The sequence below is a fragment of the Triplophysa rosa genome, linkage group LG1, assembly GCF_024868665.1.
Source record: "Triplophysa rosa linkage group LG1, Trosa_1v2, whole genome shotgun sequence".
NCBI classification, from domain to species: domain Eukaryota; kingdom Metazoa; phylum Chordata; class Actinopteri; order Cypriniformes; family Nemacheilidae; genus Triplophysa; species Triplophysa rosa.
In genome coordinates this window covers 18476927-18504593 of record NC_079890.1, presented here as the reverse complement: position 1 = coordinate 18504593, position 27667 = coordinate 18476927, and the positions used below count along the sequence as shown (strand labels likewise).

At 38.0% G+C, this 27667-nt stretch overlaps 3 protein-coding genes across 4 annotated transcripts in view; all 3 read left to right on the top strand.

Annotated features, from left to right (window-relative positions):
* The window catches only part of itga11a (integrin, alpha 11a), a 57092-nt gene extending 40838 nt beyond the window's left edge, over window positions 1-16254 (top strand). Inside the window, exons 22-30 of the mRNA XM_057339823.1 lie at window positions 11218-11294; window positions 11981-12064; window positions 12147-12237; window positions 12331-12444; window positions 12619-12702; window positions 13092-13202; window positions 14233-14328; window positions 14834-14947; window positions 15084-16254. Of these exons, the coding sequence (XP_057195806.1) occupies window positions 11218-11294; window positions 11981-12064; window positions 12147-12237; window positions 12331-12444; window positions 12619-12702; window positions 13092-13202; window positions 14233-14328; window positions 14834-14947; window positions 15084-15161 (849 nt within the window). The 3' untranslated portion in view covers window positions 15162-16254. The remainder of the gene's footprint in view (window positions 1-11217; window positions 11295-11980; window positions 12065-12146; window positions 12238-12330; window positions 12445-12618; window positions 12703-13091; window positions 13203-14232; window positions 14329-14833; window positions 14948-15083) is intronic.
* A 2319-nt stretch (window positions 16255-18573) lies between these two features.
* On the top strand, window positions 18574-22124 carry LOC130554977 (intelectin-like). Of its 2 annotated transcripts, none has more exons than XM_057334937.1 (8): window positions 18574-18630; window positions 18846-18961; window positions 19114-19221; window positions 19299-19546; window positions 19670-19828; window positions 20054-20174; window positions 20790-20893; window positions 21113-22124. In XM_057334937.1, exons 2-8 carry the CDS (start codon window positions 18898-18900, stop codon window positions 21263-21265), a joined length of 957 nt encoding a protein of 318 aa, XP_057190920.1. In that variant the 5' UTR covers window positions 18574-18630; window positions 18846-18897; the 3' UTR covers window positions 21266-22124. The 2 variants fall into 2 exon arrangements, with proteins under 2 accessions (XP_057190920.1, XP_057190910.1); XM_057334927.1 differs by having other exon boundaries at window positions 19108-19221.
* Window positions 22125-22278: 154 nt separating this feature from the next.
* Window positions 22279-26391, top strand: mns1 (meiosis-specific nuclear structural 1). The gene is made up of 10 exons (XM_057334914.1): window positions 22279-22449; window positions 22571-22795; window positions 22897-23024; window positions 23109-23211; window positions 23285-23514; window positions 23662-23878; window positions 23971-24078; window positions 24285-24542; window positions 24664-24789; window positions 24896-26391. Exons 1-10 carry the CDS (start codon window positions 22447-22449, stop codon window positions 25001-25003), a joined length of 1506 nt encoding a protein of 501 aa, XP_057190897.1. The 5' UTR covers window positions 22279-22446; the 3' UTR covers window positions 25004-26391.
* The last annotated feature ends 1276 nt before the right edge of the window (window positions 26392-27667 follow it).

Below are 27667 nucleotides of genomic sequence, written 5' to 3'. Positions count from 1 at the left end.
CCTGCAGGGCAACCACCTAACAGTGCATTACAGTAATCTAGTCTTGATGTCATGAATGCATGAATTAACTTCTCTGCATCTGAATTGACAGCATATGACGTAGTTTAGATATATTCTTAAAATGGAAAAACGCAATTTTACAGGTGTTGGCGACGTGGCTCTCAAATGACAGATTACTATCGAATAGAACGCCAAGATTCTTTGCTGACGACGAGGGTTTTATGGAACATCCGTCAATAGTTAAACAGTATTCTTGGTTGTTACTTATAGCAGTTTTCGGTCCAATAAGTAACACTTCCGTTTTGTCCGAGTTCAGTAATAAAAAGTTGTTACTCATCCAGTTTTTTATATCGACTATGCATTCCATTATTCGATGGAACTGCTGTGTTTCATGAGGCTTCGAGGAAATATAAAGTTGAGTATCATCAGCATAACAGTGAAAGCTAACTCCGTGTCGCTTTATTATATCTCCTAGAGGTAGCATGTATAATGCGAAGAGCAGAGGCCCTAAGACTGAGCCCTGTGGTACACCGTACTGGACTTGCGATTTGCGTGACACCTCATTGTTTATTGCTACAAATTGAAAACGGTCGGATAAATAAGATTTAAACCATTTCAAAGCTATTCCCTTAATGCCGACATAATTTTCGAGTCTATGTAGGAGTGTGCTGTGGTCAATGGTATCGAATGCAGCACTAAGGTCTAGCAGCACCAATAACGAGATACAACCTCGGTCAGACGCCAATAGCAGATCATTTGTAACTCTGATCAAAGCAGTCTCTGTACTGTGACATGCTCTAAATCCAGACTGGAATTCTTCATTGATGTCATTCCTTTGGAGGAAGGAGCATAATTGAGTTGAAACTACTTTTTCCAGAACTTTAGATACGACAGGTAGATTCGATATAGGCCTGTAGTTCCTTAGTTCTCTAGGGTCGAGTTGGGGTTTTTTGACAATGGGCCTTATAACAGCCACCTTATATGCTTTAGGCACATGTCCTAATGTCAGAGATGAGTTAATAATACCAAGAAGAGGATTTATAATTTCTTGGAGCAGTTATAACTGCTTTATAATGCATTTGTAAATTACTTATTAATCATTAATGAACACATTTATAAATGCTTTATGAAGGGAACCTTAATGTAAAGTGTTACCACAATGTATAATACAACACAGTAGCCAATCTTTCTATAACCGTGCTGTTGAGTTTATCAGGAAATTGAGCCAGGTCAAATTTTGTGGTAATGTAATAATATGATTTTAGCATGATTCATTACGATGACATCATTGTACTGCAGTCATAAATGTCCTTTTTATTATTGACTGCAAGTCAGTTGCAGTATAGTCGTAATGAAAACATTCTTTATTGCCATGTTCAGCAACACTAGACCTTTTAAGGTTAAGCCAGGGTCAATGCTCCCTGCATATACTTTATAAAGCACTGCTTTCTCAAACACAAAAGACCACACAGTCCAAAACCCGTATATCATAGATAGACATCTTCACGTCACCCATCTGTGCAACTGTCAAAAATGGACTCTTCCACATTGCAAAAACATACTCACAAAGTCAAACAGATTCACATCTGTGTTTAAGCATCTCTATTAAAATAAGACATACTGTATAATTTTGGAATGTAACAAAAACACTGTTGCTGTTCATTTACTGCATCCATACAGAGCAAAGTCAATCAATCACACTGTCTGAACTGGACCACAGAAATGTCTTGTGTGTTAAGTAATGCTTTGATAGGAAATGGGTCACAGGCTTCTCACAGAGTCCTGATTCATTGAGTCGAGGTCTGGAGGTCATTGGAGCAACATGCTTGTGGAGGGGTTTTATGGGCTCGCTTGGGATCCTGGTTCAGCTCAGAATAGATTATGATGAGGAGAAAGTGGAATAAAAGCAAGTGAACTCAGGAGGAGAGGACACAGGAAGGATTTTCCATGCTGCTCTGTGACACTCCAAAGGAGAATGAAGCTTTGCCCACATAGTTATATCCATGTCCAAGTTCTTTCATTTCCTCTAAGCAGAGAAAGAAGAGTACATTTAAAGCAGTCCCTTCATAAATACATGTAGTTTTTTGCTAACAGAGTCTGTATGTAATCTGTATTTGTCATTCAGTCTGTGTTCCCCTGTCTTTTGGACTTTTAGTTTGTTGGTTTGGTTGTTTGCTTTCCTGTTTCCTGTGTAGTTCTTTTATTCATTGGTTCTGTGTTAATCGTTGCCCCAGGTGTTTCTTGTAATCTCGTTTTCCCAGTGTATTTAAGCCCTTGTGTTTCAGTTGTTAGTGGTCAGTCGTTTTTGCATGTTGCCTGTTGTCTTTGATTTTCTTTTGTGAATTACCTAGTTTTGTTATTGTTTTCTTTTGTTTAAATAAATCCAATGCTGCACGTGGATCCGCGTCCTGTCTGGACTACTCATATGTTACAGAATATGTTACTATTAAAGTGATAGTTTACCCAAAAGTAAAAATTCTGTCATCATTTACTCACCCTCTTTCTTTCTTCGGGATAACACAAAAGAAGGTATTTTGAAAAAAAGTTGGTAACCGAACAGCACTGGCCCCAATTCACTTCTATTGTATGGACACAAAACCAATGCATGGTAAATGGGTGCCAGCTAACAACATTCTTAAAAATATCTTCTATTGTGTTCTGCAGAAGAAATAAAGCCATACAAGTTTGAAATAACAAGAGAGTGAGTAAATTATGACAGAAGTTTTATTTTTGGGTGAACTATCACTTAGGAGAAGCATAAAGGTAAGTGCTTGTTATATGGTTAGACTGTACAGAGGCGGCTTTAAAGAAAGGCAGTTTGTCATGAAAAATTATGATTTTACGACCTGAAACATGAACTTGAATAATTAAAACCTGAATTTCACAACCCGAATTTTAAGGACGGTGAATTCATACAAAAAGATTTCCAAGTCATTAAAATTAAGGACAATAAATTTTGAGGTAATAAATTCAGTAGCTTTTTAAAATTCAAGTCCTGGTGATATAAATCTGATGCCATACAGGCATGTCAACCAACTCAGTGATTGTGTAACATAAGCACAAAACCCGCAACCACTCCACGAATAGAATGGGAAGGTAACACTTTTGTCACGGTTCATGGATCTGTGTGTTCATTCCTGCTTGTTTGTCTCATGTCTATTACTGGTTAGCATTGCCCTGGCAACTGGGTTGCTGATTAGCAATCAGCTTGGCGGCACCTGTTGTGCATTGCCGGCTACCTATATCTGCCCCCAACCTCCTATGCTCATTGTCAGATCGTTTGTTTACTCATGTGTATTGTTCCTCTAGTTTCTTGCCAGATCTATTTAGGAGTTGTCTGGGATTCTTACCTTGACCACATAGCGACGCAGCGCACGGACAAGGCACAAGCAGTTAAGCCGCTCGTCTTCCGCTGAGGAAAAAGGTGGCGGATGAAAAGACAGCAAATTCACCTGCTTACATGCGAGACCCGACTTGTTGACTTTAGGCACAAACACTGGATTAAGCCCTATTCGCACGGTATTAGTATTACCTGGGGACCTCTAGTCATTTGTAATAATTGCAGAGGTTGTCTGTGATCTTAATCCTGTGTGAATCGGCCATGTCTGTAATTTGTACAGAAAAAATTCCCCCACAAATTACCTACCATATTTTGACGAACACCGAGGTCCTGTGATAATATTAGTCCTGTGCGAATAGTCATCTCTGTGATTTGGTGGGCTCATATATTATTTTACAAGGTTTTATCCACCTTTTGCGAATAATGGAGGCTGTTTTGAAGTGTTTTGGTATTATTTCGGGTGCTGGGTCATATCCATAAATTACCGGGAGTCTCCAGTTTGTTTATTTATCATGGAAACTGAAAATGTTGTAGCATTTGAGACCCGCGATCGCGGTGATCTTCTGTCCGGTTCGCGATCACAGGTTTTTAATGCTGACAGGTACGGATATCATTAAACACCAAACAGGGGCGGATTTAGTGATTTGGGGGCCCTAGGCAAATCCATGTATGGGGGCCCCAACTATGCACCATTTTACTTTACTGCAACCCTTATTTTTCTTCCTCAAAGCACACAACTTTTCAAAGTGACAGGGGAAAACTAAGCTTAATAAACACAGATACTGATAACATAATATATAATAATGAATTCCCAAATTAAAAACATGGGATAAGTGTCTTAACAAAACACTTATATTAAAGTTCTAAAAAAATTGATGAAATGAAAACTAATAAGTTATATAAAACATTAAATTTATTCAATCAAACAGAAAAGTTGAAAATTTTTATATAAGCCTTTTTTATAAGATTTTTTAGCCCATAAGTAACCAGTCTAACTAAATGAGCAAAGCTCATTCACACCTTACGTTCTCTTGTAGTTCACTGAGCTTTGAACGATTCACTGATCTCTTACATTCTGTGTAAACGAATTGGTTCAAAGGAGTCATTTGTTTGCGAGTCGTTCTGATCGTAATGTGCGTTCATATTGGTGAACTCGCTGTGTACAGAATAACGCTGATTCAACGAGCCAACTTCACAACTAAAAACATTATAATGATGTACAGCAAGTTAATTTAGGAAATCTTTTCAAGAAATTCAAGAAAATGTAAATTGAACGTAAAACTCCTGAACAGCCGTGAAACACAGCTAATACAGCTCCTAATATAGCTCTTTTACTGAACTCTTCAGCGTCTCACTGCTGGTAACGAAACAGCGCATCCATTGTTTCGTAACTGCAGTTACAAATGACAATCTGTTTAATAATGCACGCAGTGTTTTTTGTGAAGACACTCTACATATTTTTGATGAGAGTCTAAGGTGGGACGAAATTTTATTGAGGCGGCCACCTCCAATTTCTTTATGCAGGAAAAACCCTGATCTGGGATGACTATATAAAAAGTGTGCCCTCTCTCCTTGTTTTTTGTGGTTAACGACCTTGCATGCATTTAAATGTGACCAAATTTCTGTACTAGTGCGTACAGTATGAATCGTTAGCACTGTACTGACGTTTTTATATTATGTCTTTATGTGCCCATCGGTCTGCCGAGCGGAGTCAAACAACCTTTCTACCTTTGAACTGCCGAGCGGAGTCAAACAACCTTTCTACCTTTGAACTGGCCCTCTCCTACCAAGCGCACAGCGCTCTTTGTTTGACAGATGTTTTGGTCGTCAGTCATTATAACTGTGTTGTCGGTGTTCATGGAGAAATACTCACCGGCACATTATCATTGCTCGTGGCCGGGAGAGTGCTGTGTCTGGCGGGAGAGAGATGCGCTACTGCTGTAGGAGCATCGGTGGAGTTTGTGTGGGGAAAAAGCAGAGACTTTGGCAACAATCTTTTGTAAATTGTCTTTTTTCCTCTCCGCTGGTGTAGCTGCGTTCTTTGTTGTTTTATTTCCCTGCGACTTTTACTTAGTTTTGCCAATGACACTCTCGCTGTGGGCAGTTCTACTAATTCCGCCGCTGCGTTAACTTTCTCTAGCTGGTGTTGAACTCTTCTCGCGCATATATACGGTGCTAACGGAATGGTCCACTCTAATCTATAATGGGGGGAGTGCCTTCGTACAGATGTAATAACATAAAATGTTAACAGGGATATCCCGACTATTTTGATGATTACTTGGGGCTCTACGTGGCTGCTGACATGGCTTATTGGTTAAGTCCACCCCTTCCTTTTGGGGGCCCCTGGTAGCTCGGGGCCCCAGGCGATTGCCTACCTTTGCCTAATGGTAAGTCCGCCCCTGACACCATACAACTATAGGATATACAAATTATACGTAAAGCCTTGCCATCACATCTGTGAAATAAGTCAGTAAATTTGAGTAAAACAGGGCTCTAGACTGCGACCAAAATGCTTGCAAATGCGATTGTTTTTTATAATGTGCGAGGAAAAATTTCACAGGGTCGCATGCGAGTGCGTAAAACAAATTTTTGCCCCGCCAAAGATTTATTTAACATTTAATGTGATTTATGAGTGGTGAATGATGCGCTTGAGATAATTGCAGGAAAGAGCGAGCAGATAGCTCCTGCACTCCCTCTGTCTCCAAACTAAAGTGTGTGTTTGACTTCATTCGTTGTTGCTAAGACCGAATAGCATAAAAGAACTACGGGACAGAGTGCTCCATATACTTTTAAAACGCTCTCATGGAACATTGATGTCATATTCCGATCGTTCTGCGCAGCGATTAATGAAGTCGAACACATCGGTTTCTGAACTGTTTCTCTCCCACACACGTTAATCAAAAGCAATTTCGGAATCAATGTTTCACGTGGCGCATTTTGAGAATATTTTTACCTGAATGACAGCTGGGTGTGAATGTGCTCAATAACATGTTGCCTTTTCTTCCCTGACAAGTGTTCTGCACATGCAGCCGACATAAAGGAAAAATCAAGTTTACTTGTTAACTTCTATCTTTTGCGATGTCCTAACAGCTGTGAGTAATAAACAGCGCATCAATTTCCACTAATGTCTGATTTGCGACATTGTAGAGAATTTAGCATAAGCCAAATGGTCGGAGTCATTGAAAGAAGCGCCATCAACCCCCTTCACCCCCCTTTCTACTGTTTTCTTGATACGATCATCAAAAGACCAGAGTCAAAACCTCCCACTAAGAGTGTTGATAACCTTTTGTTTCTCTGTTGGATATTTTACGACTCCTAAACTTCAAAGCAGAGGGGAGAAGTCTCTCGGTCTAATCTGAAACTTGGCTAACCAGAGAAACTTCTCTGACAAATAGGAACGTGTGATTCAATTGTCCTTTTCTATAAATATATCTAAATATCTAGGTTATATGTTGTCGCTCTTGCCATTTTTAAATAATCTGTCTTTGTTAAATAGGCAAGTTAATTCAGGCTTGTTTGTATTCGTACCACCGAATGAATCATGTCTTGATGCACTTCAAACCTTAGCATATTTGATATATAAATGTTTGTCTTTACAATTCCTCCTTGTTTATATACATTGTGTGACCATAGAACACTTTCTTTTCATTATGTTATAATTGGGAATGGTATTTTGTAAAGTTGCCAGGAGGTCATAAAGATGCAAATTAGCTGTTGAGTGGACAAAGAACCTCTTCCCTGCTCAACTCTGATTGGTCGTTTCAAACTCAGGTGGGCCTGCCCTCTCGTGAGTTTAAATATCGAGCCTGCTCTGAAAATCTTCCTCTCTTCTCTTCCGGTTTCGTCTCTTCCTCTTGTCTCTTCGGAGACTGCCCTTTCCCCCCTGGGGGAAAGGATGGAACAATGGACTTCTACTTCCACGTGGTTAAGCCATGTGGGCAGATCACGAGGCCCGCAACTTTCGGCAGGACTTGCCTTCTGAAACCTTTTGAACAATTCCATCTCTACACGCGCATATACGGATATCGGTCAGCACAGAGCTTGCAAGTATCCGTTTCTATTTATAGAATAGCTGCGTTAAGTCTGTGCCTCTTTGTTAAAGATTATTTTGATTGGTGTTCAGAAATCGCTGCCATGCTCTCTCTCTCTCTCTCTCTCTCTCTCTCTCTCTCTCTCTCTCTCTCTCGCATTTGTGTTTCATGTATTTCGTCGCTGTCAGGCGGAATTCTCGTATCTCCAAAACCACTATTTTTCAGGAAATTAAAAAAACTGTATATTTTTTTAGTTATTAAACATTGTATCGTTAAAGTTGGTATTATACCTTATATTGCTATGATATACTGTTGTGTACCAACATTAACACAACATTTGCCCAAACCATGTTTAATCGGAGATACAAGGTTTATAACTTGGGAGCAGGGAGATACGAGATTACGCTGTCATTGATAAGAATGGTACGGACAAAGACGTTGACTGCCAACAGTGTTCATCAAAGTCTGTGGTCGCGTTGAGCCTTTTGACAAGAGACGAGGCTTTAAGAGCTAATGAAAGCTAATGATTGTGGTTACATACATCTTCCTAAACTCTATTTTAAATGTTAGAGCTATGAGTGATGCAATACCAAAATAAAACGTTAAACAGGCTGTCTAATATAGGCGGAAATTAATCTGCACGCAAATAAAGTCGGCGGTCGCTTTGAGCCTCTTGACAAGAGAAAAGGCTTCAATCGTTAACCAAAGCTAACGACTGTGGTTACATACATCTTCCTAAACTCTATTTTAAAGGTTTAAGAACTTTAAGTGATGTAATACAAAAAATCGATGAGCTGACTAGGCTGTCTAATAGGTGGAAATTAGACGAATCTGCTCGCAAACTTACCTTCGTGGCTCACGGGCTTCCTTCTGTACTGAAGCATTACAGCTATCGATTTTTAACAAAACAGACCTACTCAAATGTATCTAACCTAACTATTTTCACTCGTTATTGTCTAAAAAACTTTAAATCAGGAGACTTAATGCCTAGAAGCTCCCGCGGAGTGAAGAAGAAGTGGAGTTACGAGACTTCTCAGACAGTTGAAGTGTCCAATGGAGTTAAGAGATTTGCTCTCAAGCTATTTTCAACACTTTAGATTGGTTAATAATTTGTAAAAAATAACCGACCCACATGGGGACTGACCAATAGCATCGATTTGTGAAAAAATATGAAATTGACCAAATTTGGACATAGGAGGTTTCTGCCCGACAGCGACGATTTGTTTGTTTTATGCGATCGTCATTGTTTTGTTTACCATGTAGAGTTGAGTTTAATAAACAACCTTATATATTCATTTGTGATGGGTTTTCTGTATTCACGCTCACAAGCTTGGTCCCTTTTACTGTGTTTCGATTTACGCTACCTTTGCTCTAAATCCTGTTTGGTAAAGTCACTTTACTTATGGCCATGAGATAACGTAAAGTATATAATAGCACTGAGGCATTTGCTGTATGAATGTATACATTTATTGTTATGCTTTATATTACTAATCAGAGACCGTTAAATATGTATATTTCATCACGATTATTATACGTATTTTCCTTTGAGCTAAACTAATTCCTTGACTGAAATTGATGTTTTAAATAACTCATTTCATGGATGTGATCTTGAAAGATCTGGTGGAGAACCATATTTGGTGATCTTTGCTCATCAATATAATAACGTTAGCTAAAACCTCTACAACATAATGACTCATTTGAACCTATTCATTTTGTTGAAGCAACTTATATATCAAACACTGAACTCGTGAGACTGACTGTCTCTAAACCCATCAAATCAGTCACTCAAAACACCTCAGAACACAAGCTTACTTAGACCATTTAACAAGAGTGGTTTGTAAGATTTAGTATTAAAAGTTTATTTATGACAATGTGTAGTAATAAAGTGCATATATAATAATTTAGTTCCGAGTTACTTTTGAGTTTTGAGCTACAGTAGCTAATTTAATTAAATTTTATGTGGTAAAAAATAAAGAAGGCCGGTGGCAAAAATACAGCTTTTTGCAAAGAGGTCGATAAAGGAGGATTGTGAAGAGTGACAGGTTATATTTGTGTCAGATCATTTCATAGCAAATATATCACTTGAATATAAAACTAAATAATTACAACTGTATAAAATAACAAATACAAAGTTTCTTTGCATTTATTGGGCTCGCAACTGTTAAAGTGCAAATATGAAGCGGTCTATATCCAACTATTTTAAAAGACAGCGTGACAAATTAACAGCACGATTCATCAACTGAGATCATTATGCAAGGTCATTATGATTACCATAAAAAAAAGAGTGCGACCAGTGGGAAAAAATCTGTCATGAACAAGTACAAACTCAACTGCGGGGACAAACAACAAGACGAAGACAAGGCTATGACAAGACTGAGACTTGACTTGAATCAATTAATCAAACAGGGAACAGGTGAGAACTAAACGTGAAAACGGTGAGCGTCAATGAGGTAATGAATGGGATAACAAGGAGGGCGGGGCAGGGACGTGCACATGGGGAACTGTCAAACACACACACGAGGAAAATAACAGAAATCGGCCTGATCAGACGGAGGACATGATAAAAATCACAGGCTTCATTTATCCCGTGCGAATGTGCCACATGAAATACAGATGTGGGGAGGTCATTTCTAAATCACACGAGGTCCCCAGATAATACTAATCCAGTGCGAATAGGGCTTTAGTTTTGAGAGTTACTCTCGAGTAATCCGTAGCAAACACCATACAAGTGTTATGAACTGACAACGAAAAGAGCCAATAATAATGCCAGCTTTCCAAATGGGACATGAGCGCTCTTGTACCTCCGCCCCATGATGGGGCACAGGAGAAGATCGTCCAAATAGGCTGACACTCTCGGGGCTAACGAGAACCCGAAAGGAACTGTCAAAAACTTGTAGGCTCTGCCCTGATAGGCAAACCTGAGGAATTTTCTGTGTGCTGGGTAGATGCGTATGTGAAAATATGTGTCTTTCAGATCAACTGGTGTACACCAGTCTCTGGGACAAATAAATTGGCACAGGGCTTTGAGCGTTAGCATTTTGAATTTGTACTTCCTGAGGTGTTTATTGTGGTTCCGCAAATCCAGTATGGGATGGAGACTTCCCCCTCTTTTGGGAATGACAAAATACCGGTGTTGTGCCGAGAAATGCACCCCTTCCAGATTCTGCACCTCCTTCAATAACACGATGTCCGATTGGCTAATTCTAACCCCTCCCCACACAAGAACCTATAACCTATCCCCTAACACCTAATCCTCACCCTAACCATTTGTGGGGAGGGTGGGTGCATAATTTGGCAGGGGTGCATTTCTCGGCATTACACCGGGAGTAAAAGCCGTGATGGCTGTCTTCCAGCGGTACAACCCGAATCGCTCTTTAATAAAGAGTTTATTTCCTCTTCCAAAATCTTTGCTGACTCCCCTTTTGCTATTAACATCAACAAACTGTTGAAAAGTGGTGGTTAACCCCGGTTTATTGTGGAAAAAACCCAGGGGTGTACTGCGCATGCGCTCCAATTTCGCTGCCCGAAAACAGACAATTTTCTCCTGACGGTGCCTGCTGAGAGATAGCTTCCAAATTAAATCTTCACGGGGAAGATCGAGAATGAAGTAGGGACCACCGGCAGTGGTATATATATCAGGGAGGCGGGACTCCCGCATCACTGTCGTGATTGGTCTGTCAGCTGACAGACGTGGTGTCATTGGTGCTTCCAGGATCTGTTGCGCTAGAGGCGTTCCCATAGTGAGATACCGAGCGACTGTTTGAAAGAGAATATCCAGTGGGCAGTCACTTGTAATGACAATGCTTTGTCTGTTGTTGATATTTCTTTCTGTCTCTCATTCGCTAGGTTACGTTTCGTTTGGAGTTTGAATTCAGTAACTCTGTGCTGCTGGATCACGTACGGCTCATTCTGGAGGTCACCAGGTAGCACCACACTGCTAACATTCTTCACAACTAAATCCTATTTGCATAACCATAATATACCATAAAATTAAATATGAAAATAAAAAGAATAAAAATATTATACATTGCATTCCACTGAACTATACTGTTTCTATCAGAGGTGGATACGGATGGTATCACTTTTTACTCTTTTACATTTCATAAATGCATTTTTACTTGTTTTTTACCTTTGATACTTAAGTACATTCAATTTAATACTTAAGTACATTAAAATGAAGTTCTTTCTTGCTTTTGCTCAAGTTAATGTTTTGAGGAAAATACTATTAAAGTTAAAAAAATTACATGTATTTATTAAATGTAGTTGAATAAAAAGTATGATATACGCTTTAATTTAAATAAGAAAAGTATAAACACTATGATAAAGTACAGATATTTCTAAAAGGTCTTGAGAGTAAAACTACAGTCCACCTCTGGTTATTATTAATAGTGAAAATATATTTAATAAACAAGCACACAAGATCATCATCTGTTAGATGAGCCCCCTGTTAGGATTGTTATGAAACTGAGAGAGAAAAGGAGCCTGGACACCAATGCTGTCTGAGCTGGAATATGAAACTATTCATACACGCGGCCAAGTGTCAGTGCTCAGTGAGTTACAGGATGACTGGGATGTTTCTCATGCTTGTTTTTACTGTATGTCCCTGCAGTGAGGGTGAGGAAGTGGCCTTACACGATAATGTTAATGATATTTTCTACATGCTGAGATATGAGGCTGATCTGCTCTTTATAAGGTAGGATATATGCACGATTCAATGTTTTTATTAACTGTGTGTAGTTCTGGGAATTAATGACTATATATTGTCTCTCTTTTAGGGATTTTTACCCAACCCGATATGAACTTAAACCAGACATTTCTTTAGAAGAACCAAGTGATATCAATCCTCCTTTTAACTTTACTTTTCAGGTGAGGTGTAATAACTAATGATCTGTTACTTAAAAGGCCGGGAATCACAAAATTACCCTAATGGTGACGTAATGTTTTCTTTATGCATGACAGATGCAGAACCTTGGTTATTTCCCGGTCCAAGATCTGCAACTGTACATTGCAATTCCTGAAGTTACAAAAAATGGCAACCAGCTCCTGCAAATAAGAGACTTTCACATTGACCAGGTGAGAGGATAGCAACTAGACTTTGTTGTTCTTTTTACAACCTATCCGACACAGATAATATCAGATTCCTTAGAACTACCAAAATGTTTCTAAACGTAATAATAGTAATTATTCAGATATAATATAGACCTATATACTGTATCGTAAAGGTGGTTCCTGCTTGTTTTACATTAGGTAGGTGGTAGTCACTGTATCCCCCCTCAGCACGTGGCACACAGTCGGGCCTCTCCAGAGGATCTCTCACGAATATCACAACTGGTAAGCACTGGAAACATTAGGCTGTGACATTTTGTGTTTTATCCTTAATGTGATTTTAAAAGTCTGCTTTGTGCTGTTTGGTTGTACATACGCCTTAGAGACTGATATGAACCAATAGATATGGATTGTGCCCACTTTACAAAACGTGATTTAAAGCAGATCTGTACAAAATATTTAGTGGTTTGTCCTCTAAATAAAACCACTCGAGTTTGATGAATATGCCCATAAATTAAGCAGATTTTTCACAGAGCTTCAGTTCTTTAATGCACGTTATTGTGTTTTGAAGATTCTCATTTGTCTGATGTGGGGAGTTTTATAATGCATCTGCATTTGCGTTTCATCTTCAAAGGAAAATAAATCAAATAAATGAAAAATGTTTCTCTGCACAGAACTATTCCAACACCCTGGCTATACCAGTGCAATGCACCGTCAACCTGCTGTCCCACAGAGATGTCAGTGTGAAAATTAGCGGATCTCTGTGCACTGATGCGCTGCATGCTGTGAGTAACCATGACATTGAAATAACAATCATGTGAAGTTAAATGCTGTTCTGTTACAATGAATTGTACAAAGTGGGGAAAACTTTCAAAAACATTTCCAAATTATCATGTTGGGAGCTCTAAACTGTAGCTCATCTTGACACAATATGGCAAGCGTGTCATGTCTGGTGACTGTATTTCATAACCAGAGCTGCCCATGAGCCTGAGGGATGCTGCAACACAACATGAAGGCTTTGCTCAGGGGAAGCATCTCCCAAAGTCATTTTAAAGGGATAGTTCACCCATAAACAAAAAAACCTGTCATCATTTACTCACTCTCTAGTTGTTCCAAATATGTATACATGTCTTTGTTTGGTTGAACACAGAGCAAGATATTTGGACAAATGCTTGTAACCAAACAGTTCTTGGACCCCATTGACTACCATAGTAGGAAAGTTACAAGTGCCTCAGAACTGTTTGCTGTCCTACATTCTTCAAAATATCTTATTTTGTGTTCCGAATTGTTTTCCTAAAGTAATGTTTCTTACTATGGTAGTCAATGGTGGCCAAGAACTGTTTGGTTACAAGCATTCTTCCAAATATCTTTCTCTGTGTTCATCAGAACAAAGAAATTTTACAGATTTGGAACAACTCAAAGGTGAGTAAATGACAGAATTTATATTTTTGGGTGAACTGTCCCTTTAACCCAAATAGCGCAAAGCACAAACTATGACTTAGAGCAGTGACAACAAGTCACATGGTATTTGTACGTAACTCAGAATTTGTTTAAAAAAAAATCATTTTTAATTCATTTTGTACATTCTCCTCTCTCTCTCTCCCTCCCTCCCTCCCTCCCTACATTTGAATTATGATAGAAATAAAAATAAAAGTTAAAAGGTGGCAATAACGTCAATGCATACCCTCTAAAGCTATTCTTCTTGATTTTTTCTACCACCTTCCTAGACCCTCAGCTCTCGAGCTTGTTCTTTTTCTTTCTCACATGTACTTAAGTGTCTAAGAAACTGAAAACTGTTTTTCTTGTCATGGTCAGCTGAAGTTCAAAACCCTTGAGCTGGTGACGACAGCCTCAGCGGAGCTGAACCCATCCAGCCCCATGTTTCTGAATGAGGAGAGGCCGGTCAGGCATGTGAGTCAGACACACGTCCACATTTACAGAAAACCACATTACAGAAGCACTGCTGGACAGTAATTCTCTCTTTAGCAATTTTGGTTAACAAAAGCATTCACAATGTATCATTTATCTGTTCACTTCAAGATTCCCATCAGTGAAGTCAGATTACGATTCAATGTTCACATGTTCAGCAAATATTCCAGTGAGCATAACCAGACACACTGTCTCTCCTTCCAGTTCCTTTCATTCAGAGATAAGTGAGTCCTCTGGTGAGCTACAATGTGTAACATTTCACCACAGTAAATTAATTTGGAGCCAAGGGGACCGAAAGGACCCTCAGTGCAAGTCGCTTCTTTTCCATAGTGCTGTGAGGTGCTGCCATCTATAGGTGTGACAGAAAACTGAAATAAATAAAATCAGCAAATTCACTCTCAGCAGATTTACAACAGAAATCCAGCACCAGAATATACAGAAGATTAAACTTCATGTTAAGTTTTGCTTGTCTGTGTTTTTTTTTCAGATATTTCTAGAAATTAGGAAAGAGGAGGATTACCGTGTTCCCATCTGGATTATCATAGGCAGCACACTCGGTGGCTTGTTACTTCTTTCTCTCCTCATTCTAGCACTTTGGAAGGTAATGTGTTGTATAGAGGTTCATAATAAATTATTAAAACACATTATAGTTTCATTGTAATATAAAAATAACCAACAGACACGTGAGAATGAACACACAAAGTCATGTTAAGATTTTTCCTTTTTCACTCCTGTAGTTGGGATTTTTCCAAAGGCAGAAGCGACGTGAGGAGGCAGAGAATGACGTCAATGGCAAAATGGCAGAGGAAAGATAACGCAGGCTGCTCCAAAGGGTTCAGACAGGCCCGCTTCTCAGGGACCGACCCACAGCAATACACCACGTCTCTGAAACAGAGAGAACGAGAGTAAATATAAGACTTGTGGCAATGAAGAAATGTAAGGCAGGAGAGGGACACGCTCTGTGCACTGGACGACCAGTTGTTCCCTAAAAACACTACAATGACCCTCGCCGTGCCCACACTGCTTACTGAGCCGACCCTGTCGATGGGTCTCCATCCCACTTCTCACCCCAGATCAAAACCCTCACAGCAGGACATTCTTCTGAGACACATTCATGAGAAACACACGTTCAAACTTGTGAGGGGAAAGAATTTTAGGAACACCAGGCTTTCACATGGTCTTTGAAAGCTCAGTCATTACATTTGATCCTCGGCCAAATCCTATGTCTGACTCTGCAAATATACAAAGAAACCTCAAAGGGCTGTGACTGAAACAGCTAGATTTTCTGGTGCTTCCTTGGGAAAGAAATGCATAAGTTGGCTCACTTTATTTTGTAATGACCGTACTTGTAATATTTAATATTAGGCACTGGAGTATGTGGCTCTACGTTTTTCCGCAGTGGTCATAATTTATTGAATAGATAACAAATTTTGTTGTGGACTTTACTACGTATGTTTTTAAGAAATATCCTCCTCTAATAACGTAAAAGAATTATACAGCATTATTTTACTCTTTCATATGCATCATTCTTCAGTATCAAATAAATATAGAGGGGGACATTTACTCTTTGTCTTTTTTTTATATTGATGCACTTTTTCTTATATTGTAATGATACAAACTTGAATTTTGTAAATATACCAGTTTCCTTTTTGACCGTGCTTTCATGGGGATTGTGGCATTACCAGTGATGAGATATCAGTCCTAGTTTAGCTTCCAGGTTGGGGCAGCACGTCCATTCATTTACTTCACACAACAACAAATAGCCTTTGAGAAAGGGTATGCTTCTGTACAGAATGTAAACCAGACCAATGATTTTATCTGTGCTGATAATGCTTCATTCTTTTATTATATAGAAAATAAAGTATTTGAGTGATTCTCAAATGTTAAAATTAAATAAGATGCTTAGTGTTACAGTGAATTATCGATTATTTGCAGACTCTGCTACTTCATTTTTATAAGATGTTTACCATTTTATAAAAGGACACAAATGTTGATTAAAATGTTATTATTTAAAAAAATATTTTATTTATTAAATGAGATCCTTATGTTAGAAGATAGTCTCTGAGATATAAACTGTAACAGAATGTTGCTTGGAAACAAAGGCAACCATAACCACACATAGTACAGTAACCATGTGGTTGCTGTTTAATGATACAAACAGTAGCATGTTGCTTTTAGTTATTGTGAATCACTGCTATTCACCACTCAGCTTTCAGGACCAGAACTATCTGATTTAGTTAATTCCCAATTCAGTTCACCTTACCTCAAACCCCACAACCAACTTAAAACAAAGATTAGTTAAAATATAGTTTAAAATATATATAAATATTTTTTGTACCATGGTTTAGGTCCTCCCGGTTCACCACTGCTCAACTGTAGTCAATCTTCAAGAGCAAAAGAAGACCTATAGAACAATAATACTGACTTCAACCTAAAGCCACTTCCTCTAGCGGGTAAAAGTTAAAACCTGCACATCAGTTCCACACATCAATTAAAGAGTTATTTCTCACTATATCTTATAACCTATAGTTTGGATAGACCACCAACATATATTAGAAGGCTAAAAACATCCACGATCTGTATGTGCAATATAATAATTGCAGTATAATATGCAGAGTGCAACCAAAATAGATGTTGACTTCTCATACATCGTTTAGCAGTGCACTTACGAACACAAACTGTTAAATGTCCAATGTGTACGTTTTTTTGGGAGGATCTATTGATAGAAATGCAATATAATTTACATAACTATGTCTATTACCTTAGAAGTCAAAGGGAGGGATGAGCGGTGGAGTAAGCCATAGGTTACAATTTGCAACATCACCGCAAGATGCCGCTACATTTCATACACTGGACCTTTAAAGTTCAGAGAGCCATATTTTCTTTTTACAATGCATTAACTGCATAAGACTGCTGGAGTATTTTTGCTTATGGCCAGGAGAATCTGTAGTAGGATACTTTTATATTATTCTAAAATCAGTAGTTCTGGAGAAACAGAACTTATTTGTTCATTTATTCTTAGCTGAACATGTGATGAGCAGTGACAAGTTGTTATTGCTGAGTTAGCTGTCACGAAGGAAAGACATTTAGTTACTTCTACTACTGCTGAGTTGGCATGTAGAGAAAAACACAAAAACTTGAGAAAGTCTTGTACGAAAATAACCTCTTTCAGTGCCATATCTCACTGTCACTTCACAATAATTCCCCTTCATCTTTATTTTTCAAGGTTGCTATGTATTTTTCTGTGCTATTTCTTGCGTGGATGTTAAACTCATTTGATTTTCCCACAAAACTCTGCTTTGTAGCAATGTATAACTGATAAGTGAACAAATGCCTGAACACTGCACACGGCATTTTATGAAATATAGAACTGTATCATAGTGTAGCTTTTATGCAATCAAACATCAGAAAAATAAGACCACGCACCAAAAGTATTGACGTTCCAGCATTGTATAAATGTCTGAGAAAGTTCCGGCATGAAACTCTAGATGGCGCAGTCCTATAGTCTAACCTGGTCTGACTTATTAACTTTACCACACAATGCAGATGATTGGTTCCTTCTGTATTAGCAGCCAATGAGCTTGCTGCTCAATGTTTAAATCTTGGCTAGTGATTGTTGCGCTTCAGAAACCCTCCTCCTTCCCCACTCCACATGTAAATCTATGCTACAAGGTGGTCATGTACGCTTTTAGAGGATTATTCATATACGTTATAAGTGCAGCAGCAGCATTCCTTACATGCACACAGCAGCATGTTGAGGATGCATTTGCAGTAGCAAGTCTCTGTACTTGCTCTGCTGCGGCAGCATAGCAGATCTATTCCAAATACATTTATATATGTAATGTACACTACCATGCTAAACCCTAAGAGAGTTGCCATGACAGAACTGAATACGTTTTTGGTTTAATTTAATTTCTAAGTTTAAGAATATACATTTTTATTTGGGGGGGCTGCAAAGCGGTGCACTCTACACAAAGGGGGCCTTACAACAAAAATGATTGAGAACCACTGCACTACACCCATACATATTGCCATTGTTTATTCTGAAAACAAACTAATAGTTTGGTGATTATTACTGTAGGTCTGGCACTGCGAATTGGCTCAGGTTTCATGTTTAACTGTCATATACTTTGAAAAAAATTAATTAAGGGGTGAGTTCAGGGTAGGTCACATAGTCTGCTGGCTATAAACAGTACAAAGGATGTGCGCAAATACAAAAAGGAGAAGCGGCTTCAGAAATACTTCAGCTAAAACAACTTCAGCTATTACTCCTCTACATTCAAGGTAAGGTTGTTCCGTAGATTGTTTATATTATTCTGTCACAGAGAAGAAAATAAATGATTCCATTTGTTAGAAAAGGCTAAGTACTAAGTAAAGGCTATGAACACAGATTTTTAAACGTTTTTTTTATGGTTGATTATTTAATATGGAACATGTTTAGTAACTATACTAAGTAAATATGGTTAACATGTTCTGTGTCTACTTGTAATTTGTTACAGGAAGGAGGGTCATTTTGCCATTTTGATTTTTCCGTAGTTGTTTGACACAAAAATGTTTTTAAGGACTTTTCTCATTAGTCTCTCACTGAATTTATGGTGCTGTCAGTGTATTAAACGTAAGTGTTATTACGTGATAAAGTGGTTTATTTATTGCTCTCTAAAATCAATGTAAATACACTTTAAAAATATCAAAATATATTAAACGTGAAATCTTATTTAAAGTTACATTTTTTTAGAGTAAAGGGTATATTATTTATTCAAGATACAGGAACGCCATGTATTGACACCACTGATGAAGCTGAAAATCTTCTGAACAGGATTAGATATGTTGCTCGAAGCTGCAAAGAAATTCGTGACAAGTATCAAATTCATGATGGTAAGTTTTTTCTTTTTTTTCTTTATTTCTTTTATTTGAAGCATTTAAATGACACATAAATGCTTCTGTCCATACAGATGGCCTATACTATCTGACCACAGCAAATGGGGTGCTTTACCAGACGTTCTGTGACATGACCACTGCGGGCGGTGGCTGGACTCTCGTGTCTAGTGTTCATGAGAACAACATGTATGGAAAATGCACTGTTGGTGACCGCTGGTCAAGTGAACAGGGCAGTAATCCCAGCCGCCCTGATGGAGAAGGAACATGGTCAAACACAGTAACTTTTGGAACAGTACTGGCTACTACAAGTGATGACTACAAGGTAGTTTTTAATTGTGAATATAATTTATACAATTTGTACTGCTTTTCAAATATGCATATTTTGTGTTCTGTGATTTCTATGATCGTTACCTGGAAATGATAGTATGTTGTCCTCCTGTCACAGAATCCTGGATACTTTGACATTGTAGCACAGGATGTGTCTGTGTGGCATGTTCCTAATAATGTTGAGTTGCAGCAGTGGAAATCTGCCTCCATCCTGCGATACCACACTGAATCTCATTTCTTAAAGGAAAATGGTGGAAACCTTTTTAGTTTATTCAAGGTCATCAAGTTTGATTTTGTTTTTGGTCATTTACATTTATGGATTTGATACTCATAGCAACTTACTCACTGAAAAATCATTAAAGAATCATATTACTCCATAAACCAACACTTATTATTTCTGTAAAATAAATGATACAGCCTCAATCTGTTTATAAGAAATTAGGAAATGCAAGAAAGTAATTGTTAAATGTATACTAAACATACAAAATTCCTTATTTTTCAGAAGTACCCAGTGAGGTTTGGAATAGGAGCATGTCAAACTGACAATGGACCTGTTAGTCCAGTAGTGTATGACACTGGTGATGCAGCATACACCAGAAACCTGTACGGCCCTCAAGCACGAGGTATGAGAATATCATGTTTCAAATACATTTTTTTAGAAAGAAAATATATAAATTGCTACTGACAGCCATGCAGTGAAACAGACCTATTATTCTACAGTATATCCATAGTATACCTATAGCTATATATAACAGGTTGTCATTTTCTTGGTGAGGAAAATTTAGGATTATAAAATGGTTAGTTCTGGTCCTTTATTCTGATTGGTTTAGCCGAGTTCTAAGCTGTTATAAAATACCCTGATTTATAACTGCTGACCGCATTACATAGCCTAAATATCACTTTATTTACTTTATTTTATGAAAACTTGCTATATGGAATAACTGTTATAAAAGCAAGCCCAGCGAAGTCATGGGTTACAAGTGCATTTTAAGGTGGTTTGCGTCGTGCCACCATGCCCTTAGCTGTTATAAAATGCACTGTAACCCACTGCTTCTTGGGGCTTATAGCTTTAACGTTGTTAACTTTGGATACCTACAGCAGATTTGCCATTTAGACCATTGTCCACAACAAAGGAACAAACAAGCAGTTTACTGATTTACTTTAGATAACAGACAAACTGTACAGTATTAAGATTCTATATTAACTATATTTCACAAACTTTGTTCTGTATATTTTAGAGGAGTTGGAGCCCGGATTCATAGCATTCAGAGTCTTCAACCATGAAAGAGCTGCTATGGCTGTTTGCTCTGGAGTTAAAGGAACTGGTTGTAACACTGAACATGTAAGGTATACTCTAAAAAGAAGACATTAGTCTTCCATTAAAAATGACGTCTTATCTGGGTGCAATACATTTTATTGTCTTATGGGTTAATTCCAAACATTTTAACAATGTGAGCTGCAAACAGGATTTAATTTTATGTTAATTTTAATTAATGATTAAATAATAGACATTATAGACATGTCTATCATTTTTTTCTATACTTATATTGCTTTTTTGCAGTACTGTATTGGTGGAGGTGGACACTTTCCTGAGGGGACCCCTAAGCAGTGTGGGGATTTTACAAGTTTTGACTGGAATGGTTATGGTGCCAATACACACTGGAGTGCATCTAAAAGTTTAACCGAAGCAGCAGTACTCATGTTTTATCGCTGAAAAACTAATTCATCAAACAATTCCAGAATCATTGGTGTATCTGCCATTTTTATAATTTACTGTATGTCTTTAACAAAATATCAAAATTGTAATGCATAAAGAGATGGTACTGTAGGTCTGTGGTGTAAGTGTGGCTTGTGCAACTTTTATGACAGATACATCTGGAAATCAATTTAAAAAAATTCTGATTTGAACTTTACATATATAGATTCTCTTGATTTAAACTTCAGAGTATAATTATTATTTTTCAAATGCTGAAACAGAAATTAATCTAACGTAAAACAGTGGTAGACAGCTAATTGGGCCACAGGTATTGTTTCTAAATTCTGCAATGACAACACTGAATGGTGACAACAGTTTAAAGTGATGTTTGATTTCATCATTCCAAAAGAGGTAAACACCAAAATGACCTTATATTAGTACCTTGCCAAAATAAGCTGCATTCAAGTAACTTTGAGTAAAAATGTATAGAAAATCTTTCAGTTCAACCGAAATCTTTTGTCACCGTCACAGCAATGATCCTTGCTTGCACATAAAATACACGCAGTCCTTTATCATTTTGGGTGAAAGTGGGCATGATCATTTCTACCATAACAATGCCATATTCCACATGTCAAATTCAATAGAAGAGAGATCCACTGACTTGACCTCTTTGCAAAGGCTTATTGTGGTTTCGGAATTAGTGAGACGTGACTTTAAAAATTATATGAATTATTTTAAAAACAAATAAATATTGAAATGGTTTGTGTACATTTTAGGCAAGAACCCTTAAAAAAGGTCATATATTTGTCAAAAAAAGCACATTTGTGGGTCACATGTCTTTTGTAGGACGCTTTGAATAAAATGTAAATGGACAAAACATTTACTATAATATAAATCATATCATATGTATATTAATATAAATAAATCATACTATAAAATATATTTTATAATATTTTATACAAGTCTTTTTGATTACAAGTTACAAATGCTTCCGGAAATTTGCTGACGCGCGCATTTGGCTCTGCCCCAGTTATGATGACCAATACGGTTCGTTTTTACTGCCAGGTGCGAAGGCCGCCCGGCGTTTCCAAGACAACAACTCACAAACAAATGAACGTGCAGGGTTTCCACACATTGTTTGGTTAGCAAAAACATGTTAATCTAACAATCGACGAAGACACTTGCAGCAAACCTGAAAAATGGTAAATATGATTTCAAGCAGCTTTAGGATACTAGCTAATAATTGTATAAAGATGCTAATATCGCAGGATAAAGGTGTAACGTCAATGTTATAATCAGCCCTTCTTTAATGTCTTTTTGCAGTCGTCCACGAGGCAGCGGCGCAACATTTCTCACAGTCACCATCAGAGGATGATCCTGGAGAACCGCAGACAGGAGGAAATTCGTGAAGATCAGGGCAAACGTGTGGCCAAAGAACGGCAGCTTCAGGCTAACCTCCAATGCGAAGAGAGAGTGGAAAAAAAGCGCTTCCTCCGCAGACTGCAGGATGAAGAGTATGGAAAACACCTCGAGGAGACACTTCGTAAAGTTGGTTGAATTATTTCCATTTTAAAATGCATAAGTTGCTAAACAAATGCTAAACTTTTAAACATGCAATTAAATTAATTTGTTGAATGTATTTTTTTAAGGCAGAGGAGGACCGAGAGTTTAGAGAGAGGCAGCTTGAACAGGAAGAGAGAATGGCTAAGGAGATGGCGAGAATTCATGACGAGAAACTCCGAGATGAAAAGATGAGGCAGTACATTAAAGAGAACAGGTTGGTAATGAGCACATATAATGTTTTGTTTTTTTTGTATCTAAATAGCATGTTTATCTTATTAGACCTTTCCTTCATTGTTAGTTCTGAGCTTCGAGAGCTAGAGTTAAAGCTGAAGTCGGCCTACTTGAACAGAGAACGGGCAGCACAGGTAGCAGAAAAGCAGGCCATGCGATATGAAGCAACGGTAAGTGTGAACTCTAATTGCATTATATTTGGGCCCGTATCCTGTGACTAATCGTGCTTTAACATCTTTCCAGAGACAAGAAGCTGCTATCGCCCGTAAAATAAAGGACGAGCTGGAGCGGGCACAGATAGAGAATGAGAAACAAGAGCAGAAGAGGTATGAAGAGGTGGTGCGATACCAACAAGATCTTGAGCAACAGCTTGAGGAGAAGGAGCGCAAGAGCCTGGAGGCGTATGAGGAGTTCATCAAAGAGAAACTCCTAGTGGATGAAATAGTTCGGAAGATCTACGAGGAGGATCAAATGTGAGCGTGTTTTTTTTCTGCAAATTTTATGTTTGTTTATGGGTAAATTATTCTAGGATCTTTTTTTCCCCACCTCCATAACATTCAACACATTTTTTTATGAATTTGGTAAATTTAGAAAAGTTATCATGCAAGCTTAATTTTCAGGGAGCGCCAGTTACAACTTGAGAAGGTTACAGCCACTCAGCGGTACATTGAAGATTTTAAGATGCAGCAAGTGGAGTGGAGACGTATGGAGCGAGAGAGGATGGAGGCCGAGAACAGGCGCATCCTTGAATATGCTCACTACCAGCAGAGAAGGGAGGAGGACAGGATGGAGAAAGTTAGAGAGCGAGAGCAGGCGAAAGAGACCCTGCACAAAATGGTAAATTACGACTCACACGGTCACTTTAAATGTTTTCAAGTTATGCAGATTCAAGTATTGATGTGTTTGTTCTGTCCTTTCTCTTTGTTTAGCTTTCAGAGCAGATTGATATGGAAAGAAGACAGCGAGAAGAGATGGAGCGTGTCCGTGAGGAACTCGGTTTGGAAGAGCAGGCTGAGGCTGCAAGACAAAAAGAAATCGTGAGCACTTCCTCAATACAACTTTCCTCGCAATTCTGTCATTTATTGTCTTTTGTTAAGCACATTTCAAACCCCTAATTCTCATTACCATAAGGATTAACACAATTTAGAAATGTTTCCTATTACTGTAATACAGTAATATGTAGAATACTTTCACACAATTACACTTTTTCACCTATGGCATCCTTTAATCCTGTCACTCACAGGAAGAGATGGAGAAGAGGATCCGGCAGCGCCTGGAGCTGCAACAGACGCGCCAGGAGATGATGGCCTTCAAGCAGATGCGCAAACAAGCTGAGAAAGAGGAAGAGGAGGCCTTCAGAAGCATGATGATGGCCAAGTTTGCAGAGGATGACCGCATTGAGCAGATGAACGCCCAGAAGCGTCGTATGAAACATTTAGAACACAAAAGGGCTGTGGAGAAGCTGCTAGAAGACAGGAGACAGCAGTACCTTGCTGATAAAGTAAGACCCGCGCCATGTTAAGCTAAATTATTCCTGCTGATTCATCCTTTATTTAACTTATTTACACTACACGACTGCACACATTTAATATGTGGAATAAATGAATTTGAATCTTTAACAGGAGAGAGAGGCAGAGGAGAGAGCAATGGAGCAGGAGAGAGAAGCTCAACGTAGACACATCATTGAAGAGGAAAGACAGAGGCTCCTAAAACAGCATGCTACCAAACTGCTGGGATACTTACCTAAGGTTAGAACATCATACCACATATAATGGATATGTGTTCCTCAAACTCATTTCTGAGTGGATTTGTTGTAATGCATTATTTGTACAATCTCTGCTTTTTTCTTGTTAGGGTATTTTCAAGGAGGATGATCTGAAGCACTTTGATGAGGATTTCAGAAACAATTTCAAACAACAACAGGCCGACATCTTTTCAGATGAGGGTTGGGGGGAAGATTAGCTGTGACAGTTTTTGTCATGAACACCACATTATTTTTCTTTGAGGTCTTAAGTGCTTAGTGCTGGGATTTTTAAGTTGCTAAATGCTGTTACTGTATATTTTATTCCACAAACTATTAGAAATGGCCAATGGCAATGGATTTTATCAGACAAAAAAGTTTTTCTTTATTTTGCTTAATGACAAAGCTTGATTGACATAAAAAATACTACCTATAATAGTATACAGTGTGTTTTTTTAGTATACAGACATGTTCACATACATGTCTGCCTATGCAGTAGGTGTTTATATTGGATAACATAGAATACACTCTTCCCTGAGCTGTTTTATTTTAGACACAAACCATGTTTTCCATAAAGCAATCCCTTTTCTCAAGGAAACATGAGCAGTTGCTTTCCTTTGAGTGATTTCATTGCTTCATTACAAACTACTGGATATGGGCTGGGAAATGGTTGCCAGCAGGCAGTATATCATACCATCAAGAATCTAATCAGATATGACTGCTCCTGCAGTCAAGCCCTTCACTGTCTCAGCAGCTGTCAGTCATTCCCTTATTAGTAAGTCCAGAACATGTCTATCTGCTGCTAAAATGTTTCTGAAAGATTTTCAAAATGTCAAGCCTCTTTTTAACTCTACTACTCTATATAAGTGCATTACACTTCAGTTGTTTTTTTAATAAACATGTAATGAATTTCCATGGAAAGGTCAATAAACTCTGCTGACCCTGCTGATTTTAACACTGCAGCGTCAGCATCACAGGAAATTCTTGACTTCCTATTCTAGTCCTGATGGCCTCAGTCTTATTGGATCACATGAGTCTCTTACGTAGAAGGCCGACAATAGGAGCTGTTTTGCTTGGCCCATTACATATTCCATTCTCCTAATGAGATTATAGAAACGACATTGAGCCTTTGAGAGATATAATGTTACGATTTGAATGGTCAGTAAACCTTTTTATGTGTCTTGCAGCTCATTTCCTGTGTCATACAGCATCAGTGTTTAATGTCAATAGAAGCATAATGCCTAGCTAACACTGCTAATCAGTCAGTAACACGCTATGGTATGTGATGCAGTACATTGGTGGGAAACGCTGAAAAGCTTTTTTTATTTTGTCTGATTATTTTGAATGAGCATGAGACAAAAAGTTACGTTCAGCTACTTATCTATGGTTTGCTCTGGTTCATTGGCCATATTTGGAGATCCTGTGTTTGAATGGAAGTGTACTGTAGTGCGGTTTCAGTGCCAGGAAGTGCTTTTGATTTCCAGGATTGTGAAAAGGTAATCATATAACCCATGCATTTGGTCTGTTTGGCATCTGTACAGAATAAGTGTTTACCAGATGCACATGCTAATGCACATGTTTATGCCGGGTCCCATTTGGGCATTAGGTGTAGAATTAGCTTCTATAGCTTTTGACTGCTGAATATTCATCTTTTGACATTTTTCCTTTGGGCAACAATATAAAAGGTCAGCAAGAAAACCTACAGTCTCATTAAGTTTGTAGTCCATGCCAGAGCTTGACGCAGGTGCCTCATTGAACCACTAATGAGTGTTAGTTCTTCCTCACTGGAACAACTTTAATTTGCTCCACCTACTGTAATTAAAAAAAATAAAAACACATTTTGGGGAATTTTTTTATCAGATTGGCCAAATATTATGATTGTCGTCTTCCAAATAAGGATCACTGATCATATCCAGACTTAATCTTTCCTGACATTGTTCTGGATCATACTCTTGTCTTGCTCACCTGGAAAGACAGCACTAATACCTTGAAGGGACTACAGGTTATTTAACAGGCCAATGAACTTATATATCCTTTCTTTCACACAAGCCTTATTCTCACACACAAGGCAACCTTAGTTTGAAGGGAATGTCCTGATATTTATGTTTTTGTAGATTGACTTGTCTACATTGTAAAAAAAATTCAGCTTCCTTAAATTTTAAGTTAAATCAAATTAGCTTTATGAGCCCACTGAACTTAATTATATTGAACCAATTTAAAAAATCGCGTTGTAAGACATCTAGATTTTTAAGTCAGTTCAATATAATTTAAGTTTAATTTACTCATAAAGCTAATTTGATTTAACTTAAAAATTTAATGAAGCTGTTTAAGTTGTTTTTTACTGAATGCAGAATCTTATGTTATGAAGCTTATGTTAATAGACCAAACTCCAGCACTTCATATACTGAACATTTTGACTGATTTGACGGCTCAATTATATAAAACATTGATTCTGTATACAGGTGTTTCTACAGGTAGATGACCAAATGAACCAGAGCTCATACGCAAAATTTAAGGTGGCGCTATATGTGACCCTGGACCACAAAAACAGCCTTTACATTCATCAACTTTCATAATTTCCTTTTTTTAAATAAACCCTTGTTTATCAGTGATCTGGACCCCCGGATGGCAACAGCACTATCATAAGGATAATGCTTCTAAATGAATTTCCTTTGTTAATTAACCATATACTGTATTGTATGAGTTGTGGTTGTGTGAATGACTTGAAACATTGACTCATAGAGAATGCTTAGTAATTTGCTTACATCCTATTCTATCTGTAATGATAATGATGGGCAACTGATTTGCATATCTGATTTGCAAATATTCTACATTTGATAGTTCTACATATTAAACAATGCTAAAATTTCACCATACTGTTGGAA